At 39.5% G+C, this 26,827-nt stretch overlaps 1 protein-coding gene across 9 annotated transcripts in view; it reads right to left on the minus strand.

Annotated features, from left to right (window-relative positions):
* The window catches only part of CCSER2 (coiled-coil serine rich protein 2), a 131,075-nt gene that overhangs the window by 93,046 nt on the left and 11,202 nt on the right, over positions 1-26,827 (minus strand). For 6 of the 9 annotated variants that reach the window (XM_074958781.1, XM_074958790.1, XM_074958786.1 and 3 more), the window contains exons 2-3: positions 22,453-23,935; positions 18,183-18,388 (exon numbers count right to left, since the gene is read on the minus strand). In XM_074958781.1, the coding sequence (XP_074814882.1) occupies positions 18,183-18,388; positions 22,453-23,896 (1,650 nt within the window). In that variant the 5' untranslated portion in view covers positions 23,897-23,935. The remainder of the gene's footprint in view (positions 1-18,182; positions 18,389-22,452; positions 23,936-26,827) is intronic. The other 3 variants (XM_074958782.1, XM_074958787.1, XM_074958785.1) reach the window with 1 other exon arrangement.

A 26,827-nucleotide genomic window follows, 5' to 3' on the forward strand; every position in this document is an offset into this window, starting at 1 on the left:
TAGAAACAGCATTAGGGAAAAATACCAGAAAAATCAGCAGCAATCCTGTTGAGTCAAGCCTTCACCAATTTTTAGGTTACAGCTGCCTTTGCTAATGTGCAATTCAAGTTCACTCTTACAGCAATAGAAAGTGTTCTTTTACTGCCATCTAGCCTCCATTAATGAATTTACAAAATAGGTGCATAAAAAAACTGACCATCACCATAGGGAATTCAAGTAAAATTTTAAACACTTCTTTGTGAAGTACACAAGTCTCACTGTTAACCTGTTGACATTTTTAGTAGTTTAATGTAGAACTTAGTTAGAATGACAGCCCCTAGCAGAATGGCATCCCGGTACACAATTAGGGCTCCCAGACACCATGGTAATACAAATGTTACGCCTAAATAAATCTGTGGAAAATAAAAATTCTGATCAATGTTATAAGACTTTTTTTCCAAAGGAAAAGTAAGTTTTTTACTCCAGAGGAAAACCAGCACTATGTTTGCATTTTAGCTACAAATAATGCAATATTTTAAATTAACAAGTAATAAATAAGCAATTTTCTTTGATACTGTTAACCAGAGAGAGCACCCACAATATGGATGATCAACTCTCTTCTACTGTCTACCAGACTGGCAGCTGGATGAGAACTGGCTACCTAATGTTCAACCTGGAGGGAAACTGCAGCAGACTGAGGTAAAAACCTGGATAAACTGGCAGAACTTTTATCATCTGCCTAAGTTAAGCAGTTTGCCCACATTGTGTTACACAAATTAACTACTCTAGGTAGCAGCAGAAGCTATGGCTTTCTCCTAAAATACAGTTGGCAGGAGGCTGTAATCTTTTCTTCTGGAGATGGACCTTGCCAGATTTTGAAAGACACTTAATAGATGAAGTACTGAAAATAAACTCTGGTAATTACAGCGCTCTCCTACACTATAACCATCACTAAATCAATGAACAAATAGTTAGAAGTTGAGGACAGAACTGAACCATGTCCACAAAACCAAGCAAAAAACCCTGGGGAGATTACTGGTAGTTACAAAGGCACTGGTTAGGTCCTGTTCACGCTACAAATGTTTACCATATTGAAACACGTCCCTGTGACTCAGTTAATCTAAAATAATGTTAACAAGTCTATTTGCATTCAGCTTCCTCAATGCAATATTGTGCCCATTTCTTACACAAACTGTCTTGCAGTTTTAATCTGCTCAATACACTTTTTCCAAATAAAACCAAGTAAATCGATATCTCTTGCATTGAAAATTTTAAATAATATGATTTAGTCCAACCTTACGCTGCAAAAGTTTCTACCACTTTAGAAAATTTCCTATCACTATATACTTTAAGAGATGGTGATATAATTACTTGCAGAGTCAAATATACTCAGTCACTATGTTTATCTTAAGGATAAAATGAGAGCTGCGGTTATCTTTATATACTGTTACTGAATTTGAAATGCAAAGAACACCCAAAGAAAAATGTTGCTCCCTTTTGAGAGCTATGTACAATAAAGACACTGAACAAATGATGTGGTGATATTCTAATAGAGCTTTGGCCACATTGGTTGATTTCCTGTCACCGAGGGAGAAAACCTGACTCTATTGAAGTCAATGGGAGTTTTGCCATTGACTTCAATAGGGCTAGGATTTCACTCAGTGTTCACAAAAACCTAATCAAATTAAAATGCATTCAATTTTTAGAGCTGAGGGTACAGAGGAAAACAAAATCTTTATCAGTCATCAAGAGCACACAAATGAGTATTACAAAAAGTAAAGATTTATAAAACACTGTTCGGAAGAACAAAGTACACTTGTGACTTTCTAGTGTTTTGTAACTATTTTACGTTATGCCGTAATTTTGTGAACCTGTCAACACCCATATAGCTGAAAGGAACACTGACGATCTGTAGGTTTTTTTAAACTGACTGATTTATATTCAGTTTTCTGATAGAAGAATTTAATTGTAAATCCGGATATATTTTACATATTTCAAAAAGGATTTAACAGATTTTCTTGCTCCCTAGTTGATGTTTGGAAGGGCCTTTTGTACAAGCCAGAGAGCAACAACCAAACATACTAACACCCACCTCCCCACCCTTTTGTCTGTACACTCCTTCCTGTTCTCTTCAGTTTCAATTTACCTGCTACCTTTACTAGTACATACCCTATGCAGGGTCTGAGAAAGGTCATGTATCATCTGTAAAATATTAAAATCATCAATACAGATGAGTGTGTACAAAATTAAAGATTTTTTTTAAAAAAATCTGTTACAGAAATTTTAGAGGCCACTTAGAAAATTTTAATTTTAGAAGTTCATGCTGCAAACCTCACTTACAACCCTTTGAAATAAAAGGAAATACTAATTAATGTTTGTGCTAGTTTGAGACCTCACTTGACACCACCACTTCAGCTATTTTCTCCCCTACTGTGTGAATTTAAGAAGTTACTAATGGAAGGAGGTCTGAAACTGATTAAGCAGAGTTGCCAAGCTAGTCTTTTTCACATCAACTTGAATAGTAAAGATTTACTCTGTCAGTTCTAATTCAAGCTACTGTATCAGATGCATAAGCTTTCCCACCCCAAAGGAAAAAAGGTTATTTGCCAAAATAACTTGTTCACCGAACGTCATGGAACACAACAAGAGTCTTGTACCTGGTCATGTAGCCAAACCACCTCTTAATGCAGTATTTGATAGTTAAGGATGTGCAAGACTTGTGTGATATATATGTTGTTCTGAAAGATATAAATACCACCTCATATAATCATCCTTCAGTTTCTTGCATGCCAGGTTACAAACACCACTCAAATTTGGCCCAGCCACCCCTCTGTCACTGTTCTATGTCCTCCTGCCCCACCTTGTTCAATTCACATCCCATTTCAAAAGTATATGGAAACACATCACATCATCCCCTTCCATAAAGCAAGGAAATAATTTGGACCTCATATACCTTTCCCAGTAGGTGGCACAGACTCCCAATTATTTCCTTGCTTTAGGGAAGGGGATCAAGCAGACGTGTTTCTAAATGCTTCTGAAATGGGATGAGAATTGAACAAGGTTGGGCAGGAGGACATGGTACAGTATCTGGCTCCATCTCTCAGATTAGGGTTTTGCTGGTGCAATCTCTCCATATTGAGCGGATATTGATATACCTTCTCCCTTTCCTCCGGCTGTTTGTCCCTCTCTCTTTAGAAGCTATAGGACTGATGTGTAGGGGAAGTTCTCATGAGCCCCATCTTACCCCAGTCACCCAAAAATCTTTGGGTACAAACTTGATACCTGGTCCTCCAACTTCCACTTCCCATCCGGTTTCGAGGGCATGCACTTGGACATCTTTGCTAAACACTTTCCTTTTATTATTTCAGCATAATTTATAGATATAGAAGGCAGACATATTTTAACTAACAGGTCCTTGAAAGGTAAACTTCTCATCTTAGGCAATGCATATGTTCCAAATCAAGGGCAAGCTTCTTTTTAAAAAATTTTTTTTGGGGGTGGGGGATTTAGGAAACTTGAAAAGTGGTCATTATTCTCCAGGGGGATTTTAATAAAGTGCTTAATCCCACTTTCCATTGCTCAAATGTTCATAGAGAACATTTGGAAGGAGCAAGTGCAAATCTGTTGCATCACTTAGAAAATGAGAAACCAGTGGATGCCTGGTGGGAAATGAATCCAGATATCAGGGACTATACGTATTATTCTGCTACTCACGGATCTTATCCCAAGATTAATAAGATTTTTGTTTCTAGGACTTTGGCTAATTGGGTCAAAAAAGCTAGTCTGGGATTTATGCCCCTACATATATTAGATTAAGAGACTGGGATTCAGTAGAAAAACAAAGGGTCTGGCATTTGAATAGTGTTTGTTTGTATGACTTCCTCAGAATTTAAGAGCTGGAAGAAGCTTTTTCAGAAATATACAGAACACCACGATAGGGAAGGGATCAATAAGTGTTCTCGGAGATGCTGGAAGGGTGGTGATGAGGGGGATCCTTACAAATAAAACATCACACCCAAAAAAGATAAGAGCTTTTGAAGAAGAGCATTTGGTTAAAATCTTTGTTTTGGAAGGTAGACAAATCTACTGGAGAGTTAAGGAAATAACTGAAATAAGACGGAAGATTTCTCAGGCTGTCCTTAACATATTAAACACTTACATATTATAAAAAAAAATTATGAAAAGGGCAATAAAGCTGTTAGGCTTTTAGCCAAAGAGTTAAGAGAAACAAGATAAATCAACCATCCTTCTGATTAGAAACAAAAAAGGAAGATTTAGTAATTGGCATCAAACAGATCTTAAACATTTGCTAACTTTTTTCATACAATTCAGGACTTCTAAATTCTGAACTATATAGGGTAGCCTCAGTAAAGCTGAGTGTCCTCCAAGTTATTTTTGTTTCAGTGCATTCCTATTAGTGTCCTTGACATGACATCAGAAAGATGGCATGATCCACTCTTAAAATTCATATGGAACATAAAAGACAAAGGGGTTGTTTAAAAGTTCTTTATAAGCCTACAGAGTGAGTGGACTGGTTTTCCCTAATTTGGCTTATTATGTATCACAATTAAAAGATGTAATATACTGGGTTAACAGAACATCCAAATACTGGGTAAAACTCAAACAAGACTGGAGCCACCAAATATAGGTATTCATAGTAATTGTTGGGTTAAAAAGAAACTTATGACACCAAAAATAAAATCATCCATTCATCCACACCACATTAGCAGCTTTGGACAAATTTTCTGAATTCCTGTTAGCAAGGCCCTCTCCCTTAGCTATTTCCATTAATAATCAGGTATGTATCCCTAAGCAATATCAAAATGACAATTTGTTGAGGGTAAGAGCTGAGATGACAATTTGGGCAGCTATTCCTGGGTCCTGATCTGAAGTCATACCAAACAATTGGTAATAATCGATATAATATAAAGATCCCATATTTTCAGTATTTACAAGTCAAACTTTTATTGCGAAATCTGGGTATGAGGTGGTTCTATTTACACCTTTAACCACATTTGAGGAGTTGACCCAAGAGCAAGCTGAAACAAGAGGTTTAATTTTTAAGATATATACCATTTTGACTGAAAAAGATGTTAATTAGAAGACACCCAAATGAAAAGGTGGGAGAGGGATTTGGACAAAAGTTGATCAGTTGAATGGGTTTCTATGTCGGAGAGAGAGTATTTAATTTGTTTAACTGTTAATATTTTTATAAATTACTGTATTGATGGCATTTGACTCCAGTTCAGTTCCGACATATTTTTTTGCTACTAGGGAGGAACTCTGTTGGAGAGTTCCTTTTACAATTTCACCTTTAAAGTAGTACTGACTGTCAGTGAATGCAATGAGTAATACTAAATGAGCAGTATGGTAATAATAATTAAATAACTGCATTGACTTATTTTGTTTAGGAGAATCCATCCTCAACATACAGGATTCTGAAGACTATAGAGAATTATGGTGATCTTGAAGGTGGATAGTTTCCGAATTTGTCACATCATGTATGTCACATAGCCACAGTATATCACCTGTAGCAAAAAGAAAAATAAAATCTCCATCCTCCAGAAACAACCACAGATAAGTTTGTGATAAGAACCAGCAGATTACAAAAAGAGGTCGTTGATGAAAAAGTTGCCCAGTTTGTTTATGCAACAAACTCCCCTTTCCAGATGATTGAGAACCCACTCTTCATTAACATGGTTCAGTCATTAAGACCAGGATACAGTCCCCCCAACAGAGCAGATGTCGCAGGAAAATTGCTGGGTAAAGTATATGAAAGAGAAATTGAGAAATGTGCAAAAGGCCTTGAGGGTAAAATTGTTAACTTGAGTCTTGATGGGTGGAGCAATGTCCACAATGATCCTGTTGTATGTGCTTGTGTGACAACAGAAAAAGTGAATGTCTTCCTTACAGAAACAGTTGATACATCAGGAAACGCACACACAGCAGAATACTTACAAGTAGCAGCAGTAAAAGCTATAACAAACTGAAAAAAAAATTCAAATGTCTAGTATGCAGCTTGGTCACAGACAATCCTGTAAATGTATCGAAGATGAGAAGAAATTATTTAGAAGAGAGTCCCAAGCTAATAATATATGGTTGCAGTGCTCGTTTGATACATCTCCTAACCAAAGACTTCAGTGTTCCAGAAATAAATGCTAATGTTGTTGAAATTGCAAAATACTTCCGTAACAACCACTTTGCAGCAGCTGCTCTGAAAAAAGTGGGAGGAACCAGGCTAACTCTCCCACAAGACGTGCGATGGAACTCAGTAGTGGACAGTTTTGAGCACTATATCAAGAACTGGCCTAATCTGATGACAGTTTGTGAACAAAATCGTGAAAAAAATAGATGGCACTGTCATAGCCAAAGTTCTCAGCATTGGGCGAAAGAGAAATGCTGAACACATGCCGAGTACCCTGAAGCCTATTTCTGTAGCCTTGAACAAAATGCAGGGAAACAGCTGTTTTACTGCTGACGCTGTTGAAATTTGGAAGAAACTGAGTGAGATCTTAAAAAAGATAAATATGCAATGACAGAGTTAAATTACAAGCATTAAAAAAAAGAAGCAGCACTACCTCTAGCTCATTTTCTTGCAAATATTCTCAATACTCGGTACCAGGGGCAAACCTTAACTGCTAAAGAAGAGGAGCTGGCTATGACATGGACATCCAGCAACCATCCCTCCATAATGCCAACTATAATAAACTTCAGAGCTAAGGGTGAACCATTCAAGAAATATATATTTGCTGATGATGTTTTAAAGACAGTCACACCAGTGAACTGGGGGAAGACACTTAAGCACTTGGATTCAGAGACTGTTGAAGTGATAATCTCACTTTTAACAGTAGTAGCTTCTTATGTCGGTGTAGAAAGAATATTTTCCTCCTTTGGACTAATTCATTCCAAATTGAGAAATTGTTTGGGACCTGAAAAAGCAGGAACGCTTGTTTTTCTTTTCCAGATTATGAACAAACAGGAAAATGAAGGTGAAGACTACTGTGTTAGCTGCAGAAGCCAATATTTTAAGTTTCTCATGTTGACCTGGCTGACATAGTCAATTGAATTTTTTTAAAAAAAATACATTTAATTTAACGATTTTAGTTAAACAATTTTAACAAAAACAAACCTGATTTTAAAAAACTTGAATGTTTAAATAAATTCAAAATTCATATGCTTGTTTTGTTAAAATACTATATGTTTGCTGTGAAGAAAAAAATCCAGAATACATAACGTTGTTGTTTTAGTTAAATAAAAATTTAAATATCTGTCTGGTGATGTTTTCCTCCTAATATAGCATGGCAAGAAAATCCTCCAAATATTAATGATTCACCTGCTGAATTGGAAATAGTTCACCTCCTAATGACTTCATAAATATCTGATTCAATTACCTTTGGTAAATGAAATAACCAATCATTCATTTTCTGATATAGCTGTAAAACTAATCTGAAAAGTTTCAAAATAAATCAATCACTTTAAAAATGTAGAGTGTGTACCTTCTAAAAATGAAACCTACATCTGTCTCTGAGTTGTGAAGAATATGTATTAAGGTTATAACAACCAACAAGAATGCACTTTTATGTAGCAATCCATGATTAAATGGAGTCTTCCTGACTAGTGATTTAAATCATGATTTAAATCAAATCCACCCTGGCCACAAGTATGTTCAGAGGATTGGAAGATATGCCTTACAGTGAAAGGCTCAAGAAGCTCAATCTACTTAGCTTATCTAAAAGAAGGTTATAAGGGACTTGCAGACAGTCTCTAAGGATCTGCATGAAAGCAAGGGGCTCTTCAATTTAGCAGACAAAGGTATAACAAGATCCAATTGCTGGAAGTTGAAGCTAGAAAAATTCCATCTAGAAATAAGGCACTTAAAAAAAAAGCTGTAACGCTTACCAATCACTGGATATAAAAAAAAAACAAAAACCCACACCTTACCAAGGGTTGTGATGAATTCTCCATCACTGGCAAATTTTAAATCAAGAATTAATTTTTTTTTCTAAAATAAATGCTCTAGTTCAAGGATAGCTATTGGACTTGAACCAGGAATCAACATAGGGAAGTCCTGTAGTCTGTTTTACTAAACAGGTCAGTCTCGATTGTCACAATGGTTCCTTCTGGCCTTAAAATCTGTGAATCTCAACGATTAATTCTCTCAGAACTGGGAGGAATGCTCTGCAAATCTTACAAACCGCCCGTAGATCTAGGACATCTATATGTAATCTGGCTTCCTGTGAAGTCCAGAGGCTTCAGGTTTGACTATTGCCTCTGAGGGCTGCCAGCCCTACGTTGGAGGCATCCACCAGCAGTCTTTGTTGACAACAGTGGAGGGAAGGGTTCTCACTTGCATACTATGAAGATCTTTCAACAATTTAATGGCAGGACCATCCCCATTTCACAGATGGGCAACCAAGGCATAGAATAAGTGACTGCCCAAGATCACACAAGAAGTCTGTGGTAGAGCAGGTACTGAACCTGGATCTCTTAAATCACAGGCTAGTATCCTAACTGTAGATTACTGCAACTTAATTGAGCATGAAGTGCTGTAGAAAGTCTAGTGGACCAGTTTCTAACCCCACTCATGAGTGCTCAGTTCCCCTCCTCCTCTGATAACTGACTAAAAGACACGTCAGGGTCTTTCTGGTTGGCCTACAATCTGCTGCTGACAGGGAGGCTAAAGAGATGGGACCTATGAATCCCTCCACCCTACACCAACTGCTGAGCTGAGGATTCTCTTACTCCAGCCTAGAGATGGTCCCAAGTACAGGAAAGGATTGTAGGATGAGGAAAGATTCAGATGACTTCTTCCTCTAACTCAGTGGTCCCCAACCTTTCTTATGGGAATAGCATATTGCTATTCCCAGAAGACTGTGGCGGGTGCCAGACGCCCTGCCACCGAAATGCGGCAGCGGCAAGAAGCGTCGCTGCTGAAATGCCGCCAGGAAATGGCAATGTTTCTCGGCAGCAGGGTGTCCTGCGGACTCACAAAAATGCCCCGGCGGGCGCCATGGCACCCATGGGCACCACACTGGGGAGCCCTGCTCTAACTCATCTTGCAGCTATTTCATGCTCTCTAGCTCCTAACTTTTTAGGTACGTCTTGCTTACTCTTGAGACAAAAACCTTGAGAAACGTTTTTAAACTTAGATGTCACCCTGTATGTGAAAAATTGGGATTTTTTTCTTCGAAGATCATTAACCTCTCTGTTACAATATTGTTCTTAAATATGTTGTGACCCCAGCTACTTCAGGACCATAGCCTTTACTTTCTGTTATAGAACAATGGCCTGGCTTCTCATGAGATCAGAAGTGAGGATTTACTAAGTAAACAAAGATTAACCAAATTTCTGTTCTCATAAGGTGAGCAACCCCTTTTAAAAACAGTTCCCATGACTCAGAGCACCTCATATTTATTGGTTGAAAATGGTCATCTGATGGTAATTCCATGAAAGAATGGCAATGTATACATTAACTTGCATATAAACTAATACCTCAAACCTAATCCAAAAGGAAATATCCCCACAAGAATACTGACCTATAAAAACTGAGGTTTATGCGCGCGCACACACACACAGCGCTACAGAGTCACCAGCAGGGAAATATTGGTAACTGCCCAAAGAGCTTACCTCCTGACCTAAGCAGATGAAGGAGGAAACCTCCCCACTACCCCGCCCAAAAAAAACAAAACAACAACAACAACGACAAAAACAGTAGCAGTATTGAGTGCTGAGAAACTCTATGCATTCCCAGAGATCACATCTCTCCTCATGCCCAGCTACTATCATAGCATGCAGAAATGTAAGCTAGGATTTCTAAATGCTATGCTCGTTATCAGGGAGGCTGGAGAAGGAGGGCTACAGAAGCTGGGAACACAAAGTGCTCAAAGCTCTGCATGGTTTTGGGGAGGGGTTGCATGTGCACATGCATCTCTTGTTCACCTGTTCAGCAATTAGTAAAATTGCAGCATAACAGGCCTCCCACTTCCTGTACAGTCCCTCATGCCCACAGTTCCCTTTGCAGCAGCCTCCCTCTGTTCTCCCTCTTCAGGGCCCCTTATAAGAAAGGCTATGGGTCATCTGTAAGTCCTACCGCCCTCCACTTTAGGCTGGTTTAATACCTCCGAACAGTTCCAAACAGTCACACTAATAAGGTACACACTTATTTTTGACTCTTCGGTCATCCATATGGAGTTCTTCCCCTGACACAGCCTGCTCTTCACAGGGTGGCTTTTCATAGCTTTCTCTCCCAGGAGTTTAGCCTTCTGGCTCTAGCCTCCTTCTCTTGCCGGTATTTCATCTGTTCTGAGGGAGAAGGCAGTCTGCATACTGCCTTCTTCCACAGAGCTCCTCCCCAGTGGCTGGAAAAGAGGATAGCCCTGCCCCACGCTACACTGCAAGGCTCCTGATCCTGGGCATCCTGGGGTTTCCCCTACTCCAACTCCTAATTCCCCAGGACCTTTTCCTCTCTTCAACTACAAGGCCATTTCCTTGTTCATACCAGTCCCCTAGAACATGGTCTTCTGGCCCTCTCTCCACTTCAAGGGCCAGTATACTCCATTACTTGCAACCCTTTTGTCATATGAAAGGACTTCACTAATATCATGCCTACAAAACATGTGAGTTTTGTAGTCCCTTTAAACAGGACAAGTTCAGTTTAGAGAATACATTCTCCTTTTGATTTCCATATATAAGAGTGCATATGATAAGGAGTCTTGTCATACCATTCCATGAAGTGAACCATCCAAATGTAAGTCACCAAAACCCCTTTATAAACCAGACACTTGGTCAACTGTTCTCATAATGGATGTATATGGTGCACTAAGTATTTCAGTTTGTCCTTTTTTATTAGAAGACGTTTTAAACAGTTCTAGTTTCATTTCAAACACTGAGTTCTTCATATTAAGCCATAATGTTAATGTATATAATTTACTTGAAAAGTATGAGCTGCAATAGAAAAAGGTAAGTGGAAAGGGAGTCCATAGATAATTTTACTTTTTCTGCTTTGGATATTAAAAGTAAACATTTTAAAACTCTACATACATTTGATCAAACACCACCATGTTACTTGATTCTTACCTGCAGTTCGATGTACCTCTCTCCCTCTTCCCCATGGTTTAAATTAAGCTAGGATATAGAAAAATTCTGATTGAACACAAATTGTTCATAATATGCAAGTGTTACATTAAACATCTCTTATTTAGATTTATGACAGTATCAATTTGAAGTGTCAAACTAAAATTTGAGAGTTTGCTTCCCAGAAAGATCTTTAAAAATCTAAGGCAAGCTAATTGGCACTAAATGATTTGTCAGTAATTAAGTTACAGTAACAGAAACAAAGAGTACCATGGCTAATTAACCTTACTTTTTTTAAAAAAAAAAAAAGTTTAAAGCAAGAAAGTTACTTTCTTCAGCATTATATTTCAGCCTGATTATTTAAACCTTTAAAAAGGTGGGTAATGTTTAACCTGAAAAAGGGTTTGTTGCATCTAACAGACGCTAATCCAGAAGCTCCCTTTCCAGCAGAGTTTTAGTCACTGAGGAAATCTAAATATCAGAAGATTCCAGAGATACCCTGAACCTGAGCCAGTACAAGATCTTCAACTTGAATTCACTCCTCTTGGGCTCCTTTGCACTGGAAAATATTTTATTAAAAAACCCACAATATTTAACACAACTTGGCATTCAGTGTAGATAAAAACTGGCATTTAATATTGTGTCTGCTGCTCCTGGCTGACAACGTTAAACACAGTCCTTATATACAAACATGTTAACATTTTCTCACACAATGTCATCTTCCAGTGTGGAGAAACCATTTTAGTCATCAAAAATTTAATCTTTATTTTGAACATATTCAGAACACAAAGTAAGACTATTAATTATCTCAAGCTTGCCAAGGTAGAAAGGACAAAATAATTTTAAGGATGTTCTGGGAGTGGGAGGGGCGATGTTTTGAGAAACCTTGTACACGAACAACTATTCTGTTTTTGTTTAAGTGGAAGAGGTCAGGAAGAATCTCCATTAATGTTGTGTATTTCAGGCTATGTTAATTCAATGGGTATTTTAAAAAGGGTTTCCAAATAAAATATGCAAAGAATTAGCAATTTTTGTATGTATTATACAAGACTAAACTTATTTGGGTGGGGGGGGGGAGAATATTGACAGTTCAGTCCAAGGTCATATTTCAAAGGAGCAGATAATGAGAGGTTTTGTTTATCGTGCTCCTATGAAATGACATGATTTCGTCCTCAATAGCTATTACAAAGGTCACTGTGGAATCTGTCAGACAGTTAACCCTCAGTTGCATGTGAATACCACATTCTTACTGGGGAGGAGCTAATTCTTGGCAGCTGATACCTGAATAAGCATAATAAGGAAGCTGCAATAAAATAGGTTATCAGGAAAAATGGGGGTACAATTAACCTGTTAGAGTAATAAGCGCCCAGGCATACCTTTGTGCTTAGTTCTATGAATTGGAAATCTTGTCTTGTCAAGTTTACAGAGACATAATAGTTTAACAACCACATTTAAGGCTTTTACATCTATTTTTGTAATCAGACCCTTTAAAAATTTCCAATTTCTTTTTTTAATTACAAGCCAGATTTTTATTACATTTACTTGTGCAGTGACATTGGAATTAGGAAGCCCTTTAATTATAGGTAAATCTTGGTCCCTATTTCCAAGCCTGCTGGTGACAGGACATATATGAAAGCCCACAACAGGCAAGAACCTTAACTCATACCCTGCAGTTCTTTTAATAGTCAACACATTAGGCAGGATCCCATCTCCCATCAAAACAGCAACTGAGGGGTATTGAAGTCAATGTAAAATACCTTGTTAGCAAGTTGTACAGTTCAACTTGTGATATTACACAGTTTTTAATACTGTCTGTGCTACTGCCATCAGAAATGGCCTTTGAGGCATCAATTTTCTCTCACTGATATAAAGTGAATAAAAAAAGGGAAAGCATCAGCACATTGGTGTTATCTGAGCAGTGGGGATTAGCAGCTGTTGAAAGTAAAAGAGATGGTAAAAACCACTTTTAGTTGTTTTAAAGAGGGATTTGTTGAGAAATCCATGTAATTCATTGAATTAAACATGTAAACGATCCATGTGGGCTGATTTTTAGTCTAAATGTGACTAGCTGGGGAAAATCTATGTACAATTTATTAATTATGGTGGATGTTATAAAGTTACAAAATTGTGTAATCACAGAACATCTCGACGTGGATGTGCAATCCCCCATTTTCTGACACTGCGTGCAGCACATCTCTGCCAGACCAGGGACAACAGTCAGTTGTTACACCTTAATGGCCACCTATTCAGGTGGCAAAATCTTGAGACAGCTAGGTGACTGAAATTGGAAGAAACTAGTCCCTCCAATTTCTCTTCAGGGAGGGAGTGGCAAATCTTCAGCAGTAGAAGAAAGAAACCAGGTGGGGACATATAAACTCAAGGAACTCAGGTTTCAGAGTAGCAGCGTCCAATGAAGTGAGCTGTAGCTCACGAAAGCTTATGCTCAAATAAATGTGTTAGTCTCTAAGGTGCCACAAGTCCTCCTTTTCAAGGAACTCAGTCACACAAGGCGGCTTAGACAGGAGAGAGGGCCATGATTTCATACTAAGGGTGTCCTGTTTAACTGCAGGACCAGCTGAGGTCAGAGAAATCAACCCGACCAAGAGAGGCTCCATGATTCTGAAGAAAAGCTGCATGAGAGGGATCCCAGAGGACTCTATCCAAGCCCCAAAACATCTCTCCAGAGTGGTGAGAAAACTGAGGCAGAGAAATGTATATAGGTGTACTTATTATTTCGGTTAGATCTGTGTCTCTCTCATGCTAAGTTAAGAGTAATGATGTTTAGAACCCTGCATGAAGTAAGTCTGTCCATCTGCCATCATTATTGCATACTCCTGAATGCTAAACTGTAAGCCCAGAGTACCCACACAGCTGGAATTATGGGAAAGGATGTGCTTAAACAATAGAAAGGCTGAGGGGTCAACACTGGTCCCAGGAATTAGGCAACTGAACTGCCGGGTCTGAGCAGGGAATGCTAGACATAGGATTTCCATGCCGAGAGTGAGAGTGAGAGACCCCAGCCAGAGGCTGTCTGGACTCTGTTCACGCTCAGGAGCCTTAAAGAGCACACAGCCTGGTGAGCGTCCAGCCAGTAAGGGAACTGTGTGATACAAAGGATTTAATTTGTTTAAATCATATATTGCTGTTAGCATTTCAGTATCATGAACTATAATGTGAAAACACAAGAGGAATTTAGCTTATAAAAATGTAATTTATCCTCAGATACTCTGCATTTGGTCAGCAACTTATCCAAGGAGATCAAAGACTTTATGAACATTCATATTAGTCTGCAAGACAATTTTAGGAAACCTCACACTGTTTCTTGTAACATTAAAGTATTACAACATTTTTCCCATCTCACATAAAATGGAGAGCCTATACTAGCTACAAGCAGCACATCTGTCACATTCTAGAGAACTAATGCCACTGTAATCTGAATGTTCTCCTTCCAAGAATCAAGAACACCTGATGTGCTTGTCAGTCATGACATATTATTCCCACATGGTGCGCGCTGTTTAAACTTGGATTTTTCATCTGCCTCTGTCATGACAAAGATCAGCAGAACAGAGAAGTGTTTCAAAGTCCTTCAATGGCATCGACAACCACCTGCTTGGAACCACAGAAGCGCATATCTAGGAGCACTAAATGCACTTATTCCTTTTTAAAAAAGAACTAGTGCAAAATTAACTAAGGGAACACAGAGAAAATGGAAGAACAATACTGCAATTATCTTAACACCTGCTGCATATAAACAAGGAAACCAAAAGAGGTTGTGTCACAAACTTACACAGCCTTGCACCTAACTTCCTGATCCAGAAGAGCACAAACACAAAGACAGCCCCTAGAATCACTGCTTTCTGGTTGGCTCACATACATTCTCACTCAAGAGCACAGTTCCGCAGAACAACAGAAAACAAGATTTTTCTTCAAATTATCATGGTTACTTCTGCATTTTCAAGCTAAAAATAATTAGTGGTTTATCCTGAAGTAATAGAGATAAAATTTAGTGCTGTATACAGTAACTGAAACCACAGCTCGCAAACAATGACCACTAAAAGGAAATTCAAAATGCATTGAGAGTTACAACTTCCCCCACAAATTCTAAGAACCTGGCTGAAAATGTCTATACACTGCAAGAATAAAAGCAACCTTTTTGCTATTTCCCCCCTTTAAGATTGAAACTTCAAAGTACATTAAGCACTAAAATTGTGATAAAGAACTAATTTTTAAAAGAGGTCAAACTCAGAAATAAAGAATATGAAAAATGACATGAATATCTAAATTCAGTGATGAACCCTGTTCAGGGGGAAAAAAGCCTTGTAATAGCCATCAAGCCCTAAGCAGCAGCAATCTACTTACAGTAGATACAGGAAAGAAGAGACCACTCTGATTACATTAATGCCACAGCACTCAAGACACTCATCACAAGGAATTTTTATAAATTAGTAAATGATCTTACTTATGCTATTCACTGCTTCTCACAGACTCATAGCTATCAATGTCAGAAGGGACCATTATCATCATCTAGTCTGACCTCCTGCACAATGCAGGCCACAGAATCTCACCCACCCACTCCTGCAATAAACCTCTCACCTATGTCTGAGCTATGGAAGTCCTCAAATCATGGTTTAAAGACTTCAAGGTGCAGAGAATCCTCCAGCAAGTGACCCATGCCCCATGCTACAAAGGAAGGCAAAAAACCCTGAGGGCCTCTTCCAATCTGCCCTGGAGGAAAATTCCTTCCCGACCCCAAATATGGCGATCAGCTGAACCCTGAGCATGTGGGCAAGATTCACCAGCCAGACACCCAGGAAAGAATTCTCTGTAGTAACTCAGATCCCACCCCATCTAACATCCCATCACAGGCCACTGGGCCTATTTACCATGAATAGTTAAAGATCAATTAATTGCCAAAATCATGTTATTCCATCATACCATCTCCATAAACTTCATTGTTTCCACTGAAAGAGTGTGAAAACATGTTTCTATTGAATGAATACTTCAGGGTATATTTTCTGTTCAAAACCGTGAACTCCCAATGGTAGTGATCCAATTTATATGTATACATCAAGAGATTAGCCACACAGATCAGAGACCTAGGGAACCAGAATTCTTCACTTCAGAAAATATCTACTAGAATACCTTAAGTTTCTCATAAAATGTATATAATAAATATTTCAATATTTACTACATCAAGATGTAGCATCAGGACATCATTTACTTGTTCAACAGCTCACATACAACTAATATTTTTGAAGGGACACTGCTTCACTCAGGACATCTTTCGGATTGTCTTATAATATTTTTTGATAAACTTTTAACATTAACATCTACACAGCCTCTTTCATCCACAGAATTTGAAAGTGCTTTCCAAAATATATATATTTCCTGTGGTGAATTGCACAATCATGAATATATATATATTCGTGATTGTGCAATTCACCACAGGAAATTGGCAGCTGTTTAAGAGAACCCAGAAACATTACACAATAGTTTAAAGACGCAGTGAATACCATCATGGGTAGCTGAAACTTTTCAGCAGAATTTGGCTAGGACCACAGTGTCACATCTCATAAGATGTTATCTTCCACTTGCACAGAACCAGAGCAGAGCACTGACTATGCAGAATCACCATCTAGTTTTCACTGACACCACTTCAACACACAAGTCTTCTCTGGATTACTCCCATCCCAGCACTGATCAAGACTGATCCTGCTTACCTTCTGAAGTATGACTAAGTCAGTCAAAGATGATGATTGGGTTGCAGTTTCTGTATTTGTCTTAACATATTAAAAAGTGTAATCATATTGGTGATATCACAACAAAAATAAACTAGACTGGGTTTTTCATTTCTATTTTCCAGTGGATACTAACCACATTTGTCCACATACTCTCCAACATGGAGGAAAATTAGTGCAAGTTACCTATTCCTGCTTAGAGCCCTATAGACAAATGTGACTCTTCTTCTGGAAGGGATCAGTAAGTCAGGCCCTGTCAGTTGAGGGACATATCACTCTTGTTCCACAGATATGAACCGTGAAGCAAAGGATGAGCAAGATGCTGTGTGCGCCATGAACCCAAACATTTCTCAAAAAACAATGTAACACTTCTGAAATGCCTCTTTAGCCCACTAGGAAATCTGAGGCTGTCTGTCTGAACATAGGTGAAAAGTCAGCAGTGGTGCTGAACTTTCCCACTGATACTGAACAACGTTTCATTTCCAGACGGACACGGGTAAGAGCCACACTACCAAGCATGCCACCTGCACCGGAAATGAAGTCTCAGATGAAGGCAGATGATCCCTCCTACTACATATTAAGCTGCCAATCACTGTAGCTGTTCATCTCATACACAAACGCTAGACATTAAACTAGAAGCCCTGTCCTAGTGAGGAGCTAGAGTTGCGGTCTCCAAAACAGGTGTCTTATGATCTAGAAAGCTTGCTTACAGTGTGATGAAATATAGGTTCAAAGGGGATTTATTTAATAGATTGGCAGGCCAGAGGAACCCGTTATTCCTGTTCCCAAGAACAAGCTCTACCTCAGGCTGAAGGGGCTGAGATCATCTCCTCATCCTCTATGCTCCTACGCAGACAGGAAATACTGAACATGCCAATTTGAGGAAAATACGCCCATTGTTGTTTCTTTAGCACCACATTGGAGGAGGAAGGTGGTACTCTAACCAAGCTCAGTCCACTATATCAGGAGTAAGTAAATGTTATATATTTCACCACTAACTACTTTTTAAAACTCACATTAGCTATAACACACTCCCATTTATCTACATTCGGGGTAGGGGGTGGAGGGGGAGACATCTAAACTTTTGGAAAACCAGGCATTCAGATAAACAGAAGTGCTATTAACTAACATAGTGCTACATAAAGGATACACTGTGCATTTGGATAGCTAGGATTTTCAAATAAAGGGAATTCAGATCATTGAAATTAAAGGTTATTCTTATTGTAGGTCCTTTGTCATTAGGTGGGCTCAGAATATCCAGATTAGGATATATATTACAAAGATATAAATTAAGGAGTAATGAGGAAACGTAAAAATTCTGTGAAAATTAATACTTTCTGCAATATATTAGGCTAACAAAAATCTCAAAGAGCTGTAAGAACATATACATACTATGCTGTTCATTTCAGAAGACTCATAACTTCCACATGGATGGACATTCCCAATGGGCTCCAACCCTTCCTCGTCCCACATATATGTTCCATCGGAACTATCAGATGGAGAAAGTTCAAAGGAGGAGCCAGCTCTGTAGTCCATGTCCGGAGAAATCAAGTTGTTCCCAAGAGTATGCTTTGTGCTTTCATTCTTGTCATCTACTGCTTAAATAAAAACAAAAACAGTCAATAACCCAAATGATTTAGATTGAAATTATCAGTTATGTTCAGTGTTATTACCATGTAAAAGGATCTGAATGGAAGTGGTGTTAATGGATATTAAAACATTCTCTAAAGTCATCAATACTAAGCTTATTCAAAAAAACAACACAACTTTTCCTTCCCCAGTATCAGGATGTTATAAACTCAATATACCCACAAGTACCTTCTACCAACCTCCAATTTTTTTCCTCTTCCAGCCCTGGAACAATTCTAACAGAGTGAAAAGTATTTCTTAAAAAGAACAAGTGACTTAAAAAATTGTGAATTACTCAAGTATGCTGAGCCCAGACAGACAGATTTCAACTGGCAGAACAGTAATACCTCTCAAGAAAAAGGAAAACTTGTGCAATGAAATGCCCATTAATTAGCGGAAGAATGTAGGATATTAAAAAACTGTGCCAAGCAATTTCTCCTTATGCAAAAGAGCTTAAAAACGAAAGTTGTTTTCCAAGAGCTAGGCAACCTTCCTCCACGAAAATAAACTTTACTGACATTGATTATATTAGTCTGAGTTACATATCTACTATACATTTCTAATAACAATGCTATGATTGAACAGACATCATAAGCCCATGTTTACAGGCATTTAAATGTGGCTGAGTTAATTTTTTTCTGAACGTTTCTTAAATAGCAAGGTTCAGAAATAATTAGTTGCCAATCGTGATTTTTTAAAAAGTTATTTTAACATGATCTCTCACTTTTTTCTTACTGTTTGCAGGAACCCTGCATTCTGGCAGGTTCACACATCAGCAAGGTACAGGGCTAATGATGCAGTTTCTGCTTCAGAGAAAACGGCTTGCTGATAATTTTTCAGAGACCAGAAGCCTAAAGAGACCCGTGGGGGAGCAGAGAGAAAAAGGAGTAACATATACCCCACCAAGAGTTTGGTAAAAAAGGAGAGAAACATCACTCCCTCTCATCCCAAAAAGAGAGAGATGTCAGGAAGCTGTGGATGGGAAAAAGAGACACGTGTACAACAGAACACTACAAGGGAGTTCACAGCCTGTTTTAGCAAGACTAGCCCTGAGCTGTGCTTGATGTTCCTCCCACGGCCATCTGTGGAGAACCTGAAGAATCACTTGTTCTCCCCTCCCAGTAGCCTTTAAACTCCCACCAGGAATGGGAGAGGAAACTGGGCTTGTGGTCCCCCTCAATTCCCCAGCCCCTCTGAGTGGGGCATTCACACACCCCAACCTCGGAAGATCTGAGAAATTAAAATTGCCATGAATTTATTGCTCAGTGTGAACCAGTGCCTCTGATTTAAACAAGTTTGTTTTAAAAATCATGTACTATTCTAATGGCATAAACTATCTCTTTTGCTTGTGTGCATAAAAGCACTTGTGCAAATCTACCTGGGGAAAGAGGCATGCCACCTCCATGGCATGCTGATTTCCCCGGCAGATGCCATCAGGTGGGACACCTTCCCCTTCTGTAGGTGCTATATACATCTAAGTTACTGCTATGTGAAGAGGGACTGGGGATCTCTTTTGGAGATTGTACATGCTTTTATAAATACCCAATCTGCTGGAGTTGTTTGCCACTGGAGCCATAACTTAAAATTCTTAACTTGTGTAAATTCCTAAACATAATACAAACTTATCCTTAGGAATTTGATGTTATGGCTCCCATAGCAAATAGCTCTGCCATAAATTTTTAAGCATGTATAGCAATAGGTGCTAGAACTAGGGGTACTGCTACATCCCCTGTCTTGAAGTGGTTTCCCTCATATACATGGTTTACAATTTGGTTCAATGGCTCTCAGCATCCCCACTATACAAATTGTTCCAGCACCCCTGTGTATAGCACATTTATCTGTTAAAAGTGCTCCGACGATGTTTAGGCTATTAGATTAGACACCTGTTTAGAACCCACAGTTCTAAGAAAGAGGGCAGATCAGGACAAAGCAGTAAATGATTCTCAGGCTCATGCTGGGTATTAGAGGCACCGACCATGCACACAGACCCAGAGTGTGATGCAATATCAGCTCTGAAGAAAGGTATTTCCTAGTATACTGCAAAAGCTGCAAAAAGCAAAATAAATTAAGTAATACCACTGCAAAAATAATGGATAAAACAAAAAGAGCTATGCTAATAGTGCAGATTTTTAAACTATGTTTAGCTTTAGTGAGAAGTGTCATTTTTACCATAACAAGTTTTCATTAAGCTCAAGCAACACCGAATGGGGCAGTATTTCATTGGATTCCTATCTTGTATTTCAGCATTATATGATAATTGACATTTACTAATACTGCATTGAAATAAATGTCAAAGATAAGCACAATTCACTCTTGAGAGCCATCAACTGAAACTTAAGTTCATTACATTTAAAAAAAAAATTAAAACATGAATTGCCACTGTCATCAGTTTTTCCTTTCTAAAAATATCTAAAACAGAACAGTTTTTCTTTTGGACGACAACTCAGTTTAACATCTTATATTAGTAGTATTCAATGTTTGTACAGAAGACTGGAAAATACAGTATCCAAGGCCAGGGATCATTTATCAATCACTAATAATAAATTATATAGGACTCAATACAACTAATTTGGGAATATAGAAAAATTAGTTTTACTTTACGATGATTTAGATAAATTAGGAATACTTACAAACAAGTTAGTATTTCAAACAAACTTATTTCTCTATGTAAGATACTCCTGAGGGAATTGTGCACCACTGCGCATGTGCAGAATTCATGTCCCATGCAGATATCTGTGCTTCCCCGCAGAAAAATGACTTTCTGACAGAGAAGCAAAGGAAAACTGCAAGAGCAGTCACGTACCACTCCCTAGCTGTGCAGGTACATCATTTCAGACGCCCAGAGAAGCCAACGGAGAGGTAAACCACCACAGGGCTGGGAACACCACAGCCAGTGGCTCCTACCTGAGCTGGGAGCAGCTGCTAGCTGGGCTAGAGGCAGGAGAGGATGGGACTTCCTCTTCCCCTGCGAGGAGTGGCTGGGGCTGTGTCAGACCCACCCCCAGAAACCTCCCCCAGCTGCAGGAAGCTCAGCATCCTCCCCTACTTCCTGCTCCCCATCACTCCTCAGCTGTGGCGGAGAAGGCTCACTGTACAGGAGCTGCTCCCTTATCTGCCCAACCCCCAGGCATCGATCTCCCATACCCAGACACCCCACCAAGCCCCACCCCATACACCCAGAACCCCCCTAGCCCTCCATACCCAAACCCCACAGAACCTCAACCCCTGCATCTGGAGCCCCTCTGCACCCAGACCCGCTTCTGAACCCCCACTCCTGAACCCAGACCATTCCCCACTGAGCCCCCTGCTCTCAAACCCTGACCCTGATGAGCCCCACCCCTATGCACCACCCTAAGCCCGCACATGGACCCCACACCACTGACCCCCAACTAGCTGGACCCAGACCCCCAACCCACAAAGCACCACTCCCCCAACACCCAGGCCCCCTGCTGAGACACCCCTCCCCCAGACCCACACTGCTGAGCCCCAACAACTTTCACCTGGAAGCATCTACAAAAGTCCCATTGCCCCTCCACCTGGAACCCTGCACAATAAACCTCCATGCATCCAGATCCCCCCACAATTAGACACCCCACTGCGTTGCCTGCACCCAGACTGTCCCACACAGAACCGTCTCGCCCCACACCTGGATCCCCCCCACACACCTGGATCCTGCCTGCCCCACACCTGGTGCAGACTGGCAGGGCCCCAGGGTGTTTCTGGGGCAAGCCCATGCCTTGTGCTGTGTCAGGGTCAGGTGCAGCCTCACCGCTGAGTCTGTGTTCTGGGGAGGGGGGATGGAGAGGCTGCAGGGTGATCTCCCACCTTCGTACAGCTAGTGGCCTGTGCTCCCTACTGCCATGCTAGAGCCTCTGCATTTATTTATTGACAAATAAAACTTGCAGAATTTTAAAATACTGTGCGCACAATTTTTAATTCTTTGATGCAGAATTTTTAATTTTGACACAGAATGCCCTCAGGAGTAATAAGATAAATAAATTAAAAAAAAAATAGAATACAACAAAATATTTACCAGAAACATCTATATCTAGCCATTCATCGGTGTTACAATGAGGCCTTTCACTTTCCTTGAGAGAAGTGACTGGATCTACTGGTGTTGCACCTCCATGCAATAACTCTTCAATAGGGACTTCTTCTTGCTTCACTTGTATTGTTCTGTTTAAATCTTCTAGATCTATAAAGTCATCGCTGAAGTCTTCACTCAGGTCATTCTTCTCAGAAGAGGACAAGGAAGATATGGATATTTCATCCACATCATCATTCATGCATATGACTTTAGAGCCATGCTTCCCCAGACTGTCATGAAGGGCTTCACCACATTCTGTTCTTTGACTGTCATTTTCTAGGTCTTTTTTCTCAATGGCTCCGTTGACATTTACCGTAACCTCAGAGACCTTCACTATGCACATGTCAGTACTTGTACTTTTGCTGTCATCCACAATGATCTTTCCAGTAAACGGCTGTCTGGTAGGTTTCAGTAAAGAAGGACGACCCATTCCATACCCCAAAGAGGGTGACGCCCCGGATCCATTTGAGAGCGGTGGCTTCTTTAAACCAGAGGTTGATATAGAAGTGTATGGCCTGGTAAATCCATATCTTAAAGGTTCATTTCCACTGGGTACATCCAACTGTTGGGCATTTCTTGACAACAGAGTTGACCTCTGAGACGCTCTAATAGCCAGATGCTGTTTTTGATAAGGCCTTGTAAGATCTACAGCTTTATTAAAGGAATGTGATCTGGTTAAGGATGCAGCAGATAGGAAAGAATTCTGAATGGAATGTGAAAAACTTTGTGATCTACCCATTTTTTCACAGGAAAAAGATTTAGCATTGTCTGTGGATTGCGCCAAACTCTCTCCTGAACTGGTTCTGGTGGCACTGGAGTTAATTCTACACTTCTGCAAGTCTACAGATGGCCTATTTCCGTAAAACCCATTTAAATGTGATTTTGGAGCACTGATTCCAGAATACGAAGTCCTGCCAAATAACGTACCTTTGGTAAATTTCGCTGAACTAGACAGTCCAGGCAAAGACTTTTGGTTTAATTCTTCTGTAGAGGACACAAACATGTTGACTTGCTTTGCTGTTTTTGATGCTACTGAAGAGGTGCTGTTCAAACCCACCCTGAGCACATCTTTACCAAATCCTCCTTGAGAAGGAGGATACTTCTCAGAATCATCTAGTTTTTCATTGGAATTCTGGGCAGAGTTAGACTCACCACCACTTTGATCACCAAGTTGATATTTATTTGATTTTTGCCAGCTAAAAGCAAAGGAAGACATATGAACAGTGCCATTGTGCTTGCTGCAATTTTTGCCACTACTGCTATGAGAATTCCCTGACAAGGGAACAGCTGTCCTATTTGGCATTGGCTGTAGGGTGCTCCCTAAAGATTTTGTTCCGTACTTCGGTAACTTGGAAACCAAGGATGTCCTGATATGATTTTTTTCTTCCATGAGCTATGGGGTTCATTGGTCCTTGAAAGTTTCTTGAATCTGTGGAAATGAAAAAGAAGAAAATATTACACTTGAATTAACAACTCAGGAGAACACAATACAGCTAAAAATTATAAATGACACATGGATGCCTAATTATATCAGAAAAACACAGTTTACCTATATATATTTCATGAGTTTCTAGATATGTTCTATCCACCATTAGTCAATTGTGCAACATATAGCAAACAAAATGTTTCAACTACAACTGGAAACAGCTTGCTAATGGTAGCCATCTTACTGAAACGGTGGGATCATTTGCAGTATTGCCAACATCAAGTGTTAAAACTCAGTAGCAGGCCACACAAAAAACCACGACTGATTTAAAAATAAGTGTTGCATGTTTTTAATTTGCCCTCTGGTTCCTAAGCCTTTAAGATACACTTAATTTGAATTTTTCAAGCTTTTCTCTGCATGAAGGCAGGTTAAAAACTATTATTTTAAAATGAATGCTCGATTTCTCATGCAATCACTTGATTTCAGCATCTGGAGCTTTATGAAAAAACAACTTAAAATATCAAAAAAGACTCACGAATAAGTCACATGAACTGGCAACACTGACTTGTGAGAACTGCAGTATAGATTCTGATAGGAACTAGTTTTCAAAATCTTCCTTCTTCCTTACCCACCAGCCCCAGCTCCCTGGTAGACTCCAGACTGCATGGAAAACTACTGTGCTCTCCATCTGGAAGTTAAATACCCCTGACTCGTCCTGATCCACCTAATCTCTGGACTTCTATCTGAATTAACACAAACACAAGCCATTTGTACCGCACTGGGGACAATGCCATCGCTGCCTGGCTTGGTGAAGGAGGGACACTTTCTGAGTTCTCCGTTCTTGTTCCATATGCATGGCTTCCCTCTCAATAACCTCTTAGAGTATATCAGATCTATAGGTAGTTGTCCACTCAAGAAGCTGAACAAAGGTCCCGATGGTTCAGTAACAAGAACTCCAAGCACCTCATTCAGTATTTCAGAACTTTGAGCAACATGAGCAGTCACCCAAAATTGCAGCACTTGTAATATCACAAATGAATTAAACTAAGTGTGTACAGAGTTGCCATCATTACCCTTTAGCCAAGTGAAAGCCAAAGTTTAAAATTGTGAATATGTTTACAGCAAAATTGCACCAGAACGGAGGACAAGAGAGTCAAAAGAGAAAGGACAATATTCTGAAGTACAGGTATTGAGCTCGCAAACCCGACCAACAAGTTACTTTAATTCTGTAGTGTACTTGATCTTTTGGGACTTTCTATTGCTGTTGGTAAGTAAGGCTTGTATACTGTGACTTTGTAAATGATAGCAGATGGCATATGCTATGCATTGCAAAATGCCGTCTGTTATATAGAATTTTTTGGCATGTTAGTAGTTTTGGAGACTTCCCTGAAAATTCTTTGGCTATTGATCTCTGATATTACGTAATTTTTATTCGGGAGATGTGCAACTTTTTTTAATAGCATTCCACAGGATTTAACATTAAGACTGGCTGAGTGTGATGTTAATACTTGTGGATGAGTTGCCTGCAAAGTCAAATAGCAAGAATGGGCACAAGTCTTAGTTTCTCATTATGCATAAGATTTTATTTATTATCTTTTAAACAAACAGAAGACAGGTTCCCCAAACCCTCCTTTAATATTAGAAATTCTATGACATCATTAGAAATTCTGCTCTAGAGCATGGCCAAAACATCACAAGACACTGAAATTTGAGAAACAGAAGAAAAATATTTAGTGCACTTAAAATTTTTAATATCTATGTATTTAATGCCAATGTCCAATGAAAATTTAGAAGCTTCTGTTCGTTAAAGATTCAACAATCTCTGCCCACTCAGCTAAGCAGGATTCAAAATATACATCAGATCCAAGGCAAATCCCTCACCCACAAATGCCTTCAGTAAAGGCAGGGAAGTCCAGAGTTAACATCCTTGATGCTTTTAAGGTTAAAAGCTAAGATTTTTTTTTTATATTTTTGGAGAGAAGAAATTACAGGCCTCCTTTATTCATGATAAGGAAGTAGAGCTAAAACAACCACCCTAATATTTTAAAAATCATTTGCAAATCAGACTATATAAATAAGACTGTTTTCCATTCTACAGAACTGGACTCTTCTCACTCAACTTCTTACCCGTCCCCAGTTCAAAACCAAAACAAGTTCTTTTCAGCTTCAGTTTCCCATACGCTCTGTGCCAGACATTCTTCCCTTCCCCCTCCCAGACAATTTTAACAATATGGAACATAGGGAAATTCTTCAATCCTTTTTACCCCATTTTACCTATAAAACAGCTTGTTTGTATGACTTTGTGATTCAGGGTATGTCTATACAGCTGGAGCCTGGGCTCTAGGACCCTGGGGGTGGGAGGGTGCCAGAGCCCAGGCTCTATGACTCTGTGGGGTGGGAGGGTGCCACAGTTCAGGCTCCAGCCTGAGCCCGAAAGCAATGAAAACAGTCTCGTAAACTGAACCCCGCAAGCCCAACTCAGCTGGCACTGGCTAGCCATGGGTTTGGGGGGTTGTTTTTTTTTTTTTTTTTTTTTTTGCTGTGGAGCCATACCCACGGACACCCCTTGGCAAAGGGTCCTCTGGTCCTTGCAACCGTTCACCTCAGACCTGACAAACTCACTGCACCAAACACATCTTACAGGTTATTTTTCCATAATGAGTATCATGCAAAGGTATCCTCAGAAAGCTCATAACTCGTCAAGGATCAGCCATTGCAAGATGTATGTGCGCGTTACACATTTAAGGAATAATGTACGGTATTTATACTAAAAAACATGCTTTATGGTCTGGAGTAGAAATTGGCCACCAGGAGATAATGTGTCTGAATGATGGCTCCTTCAAGTCACCCCGCCCGAGTCTGCTGGTGAGGTAATGCAAGATTCTACGGTCTACC

Source organism: Natator depressus, chromosome 7, assembly GCF_965152275.1.
Source record: "Natator depressus isolate rNatDep1 chromosome 7, rNatDep2.hap1, whole genome shotgun sequence".
NCBI classification, from domain to species: domain Eukaryota; kingdom Metazoa; phylum Chordata; order Testudines; family Cheloniidae; genus Natator; species Natator depressus.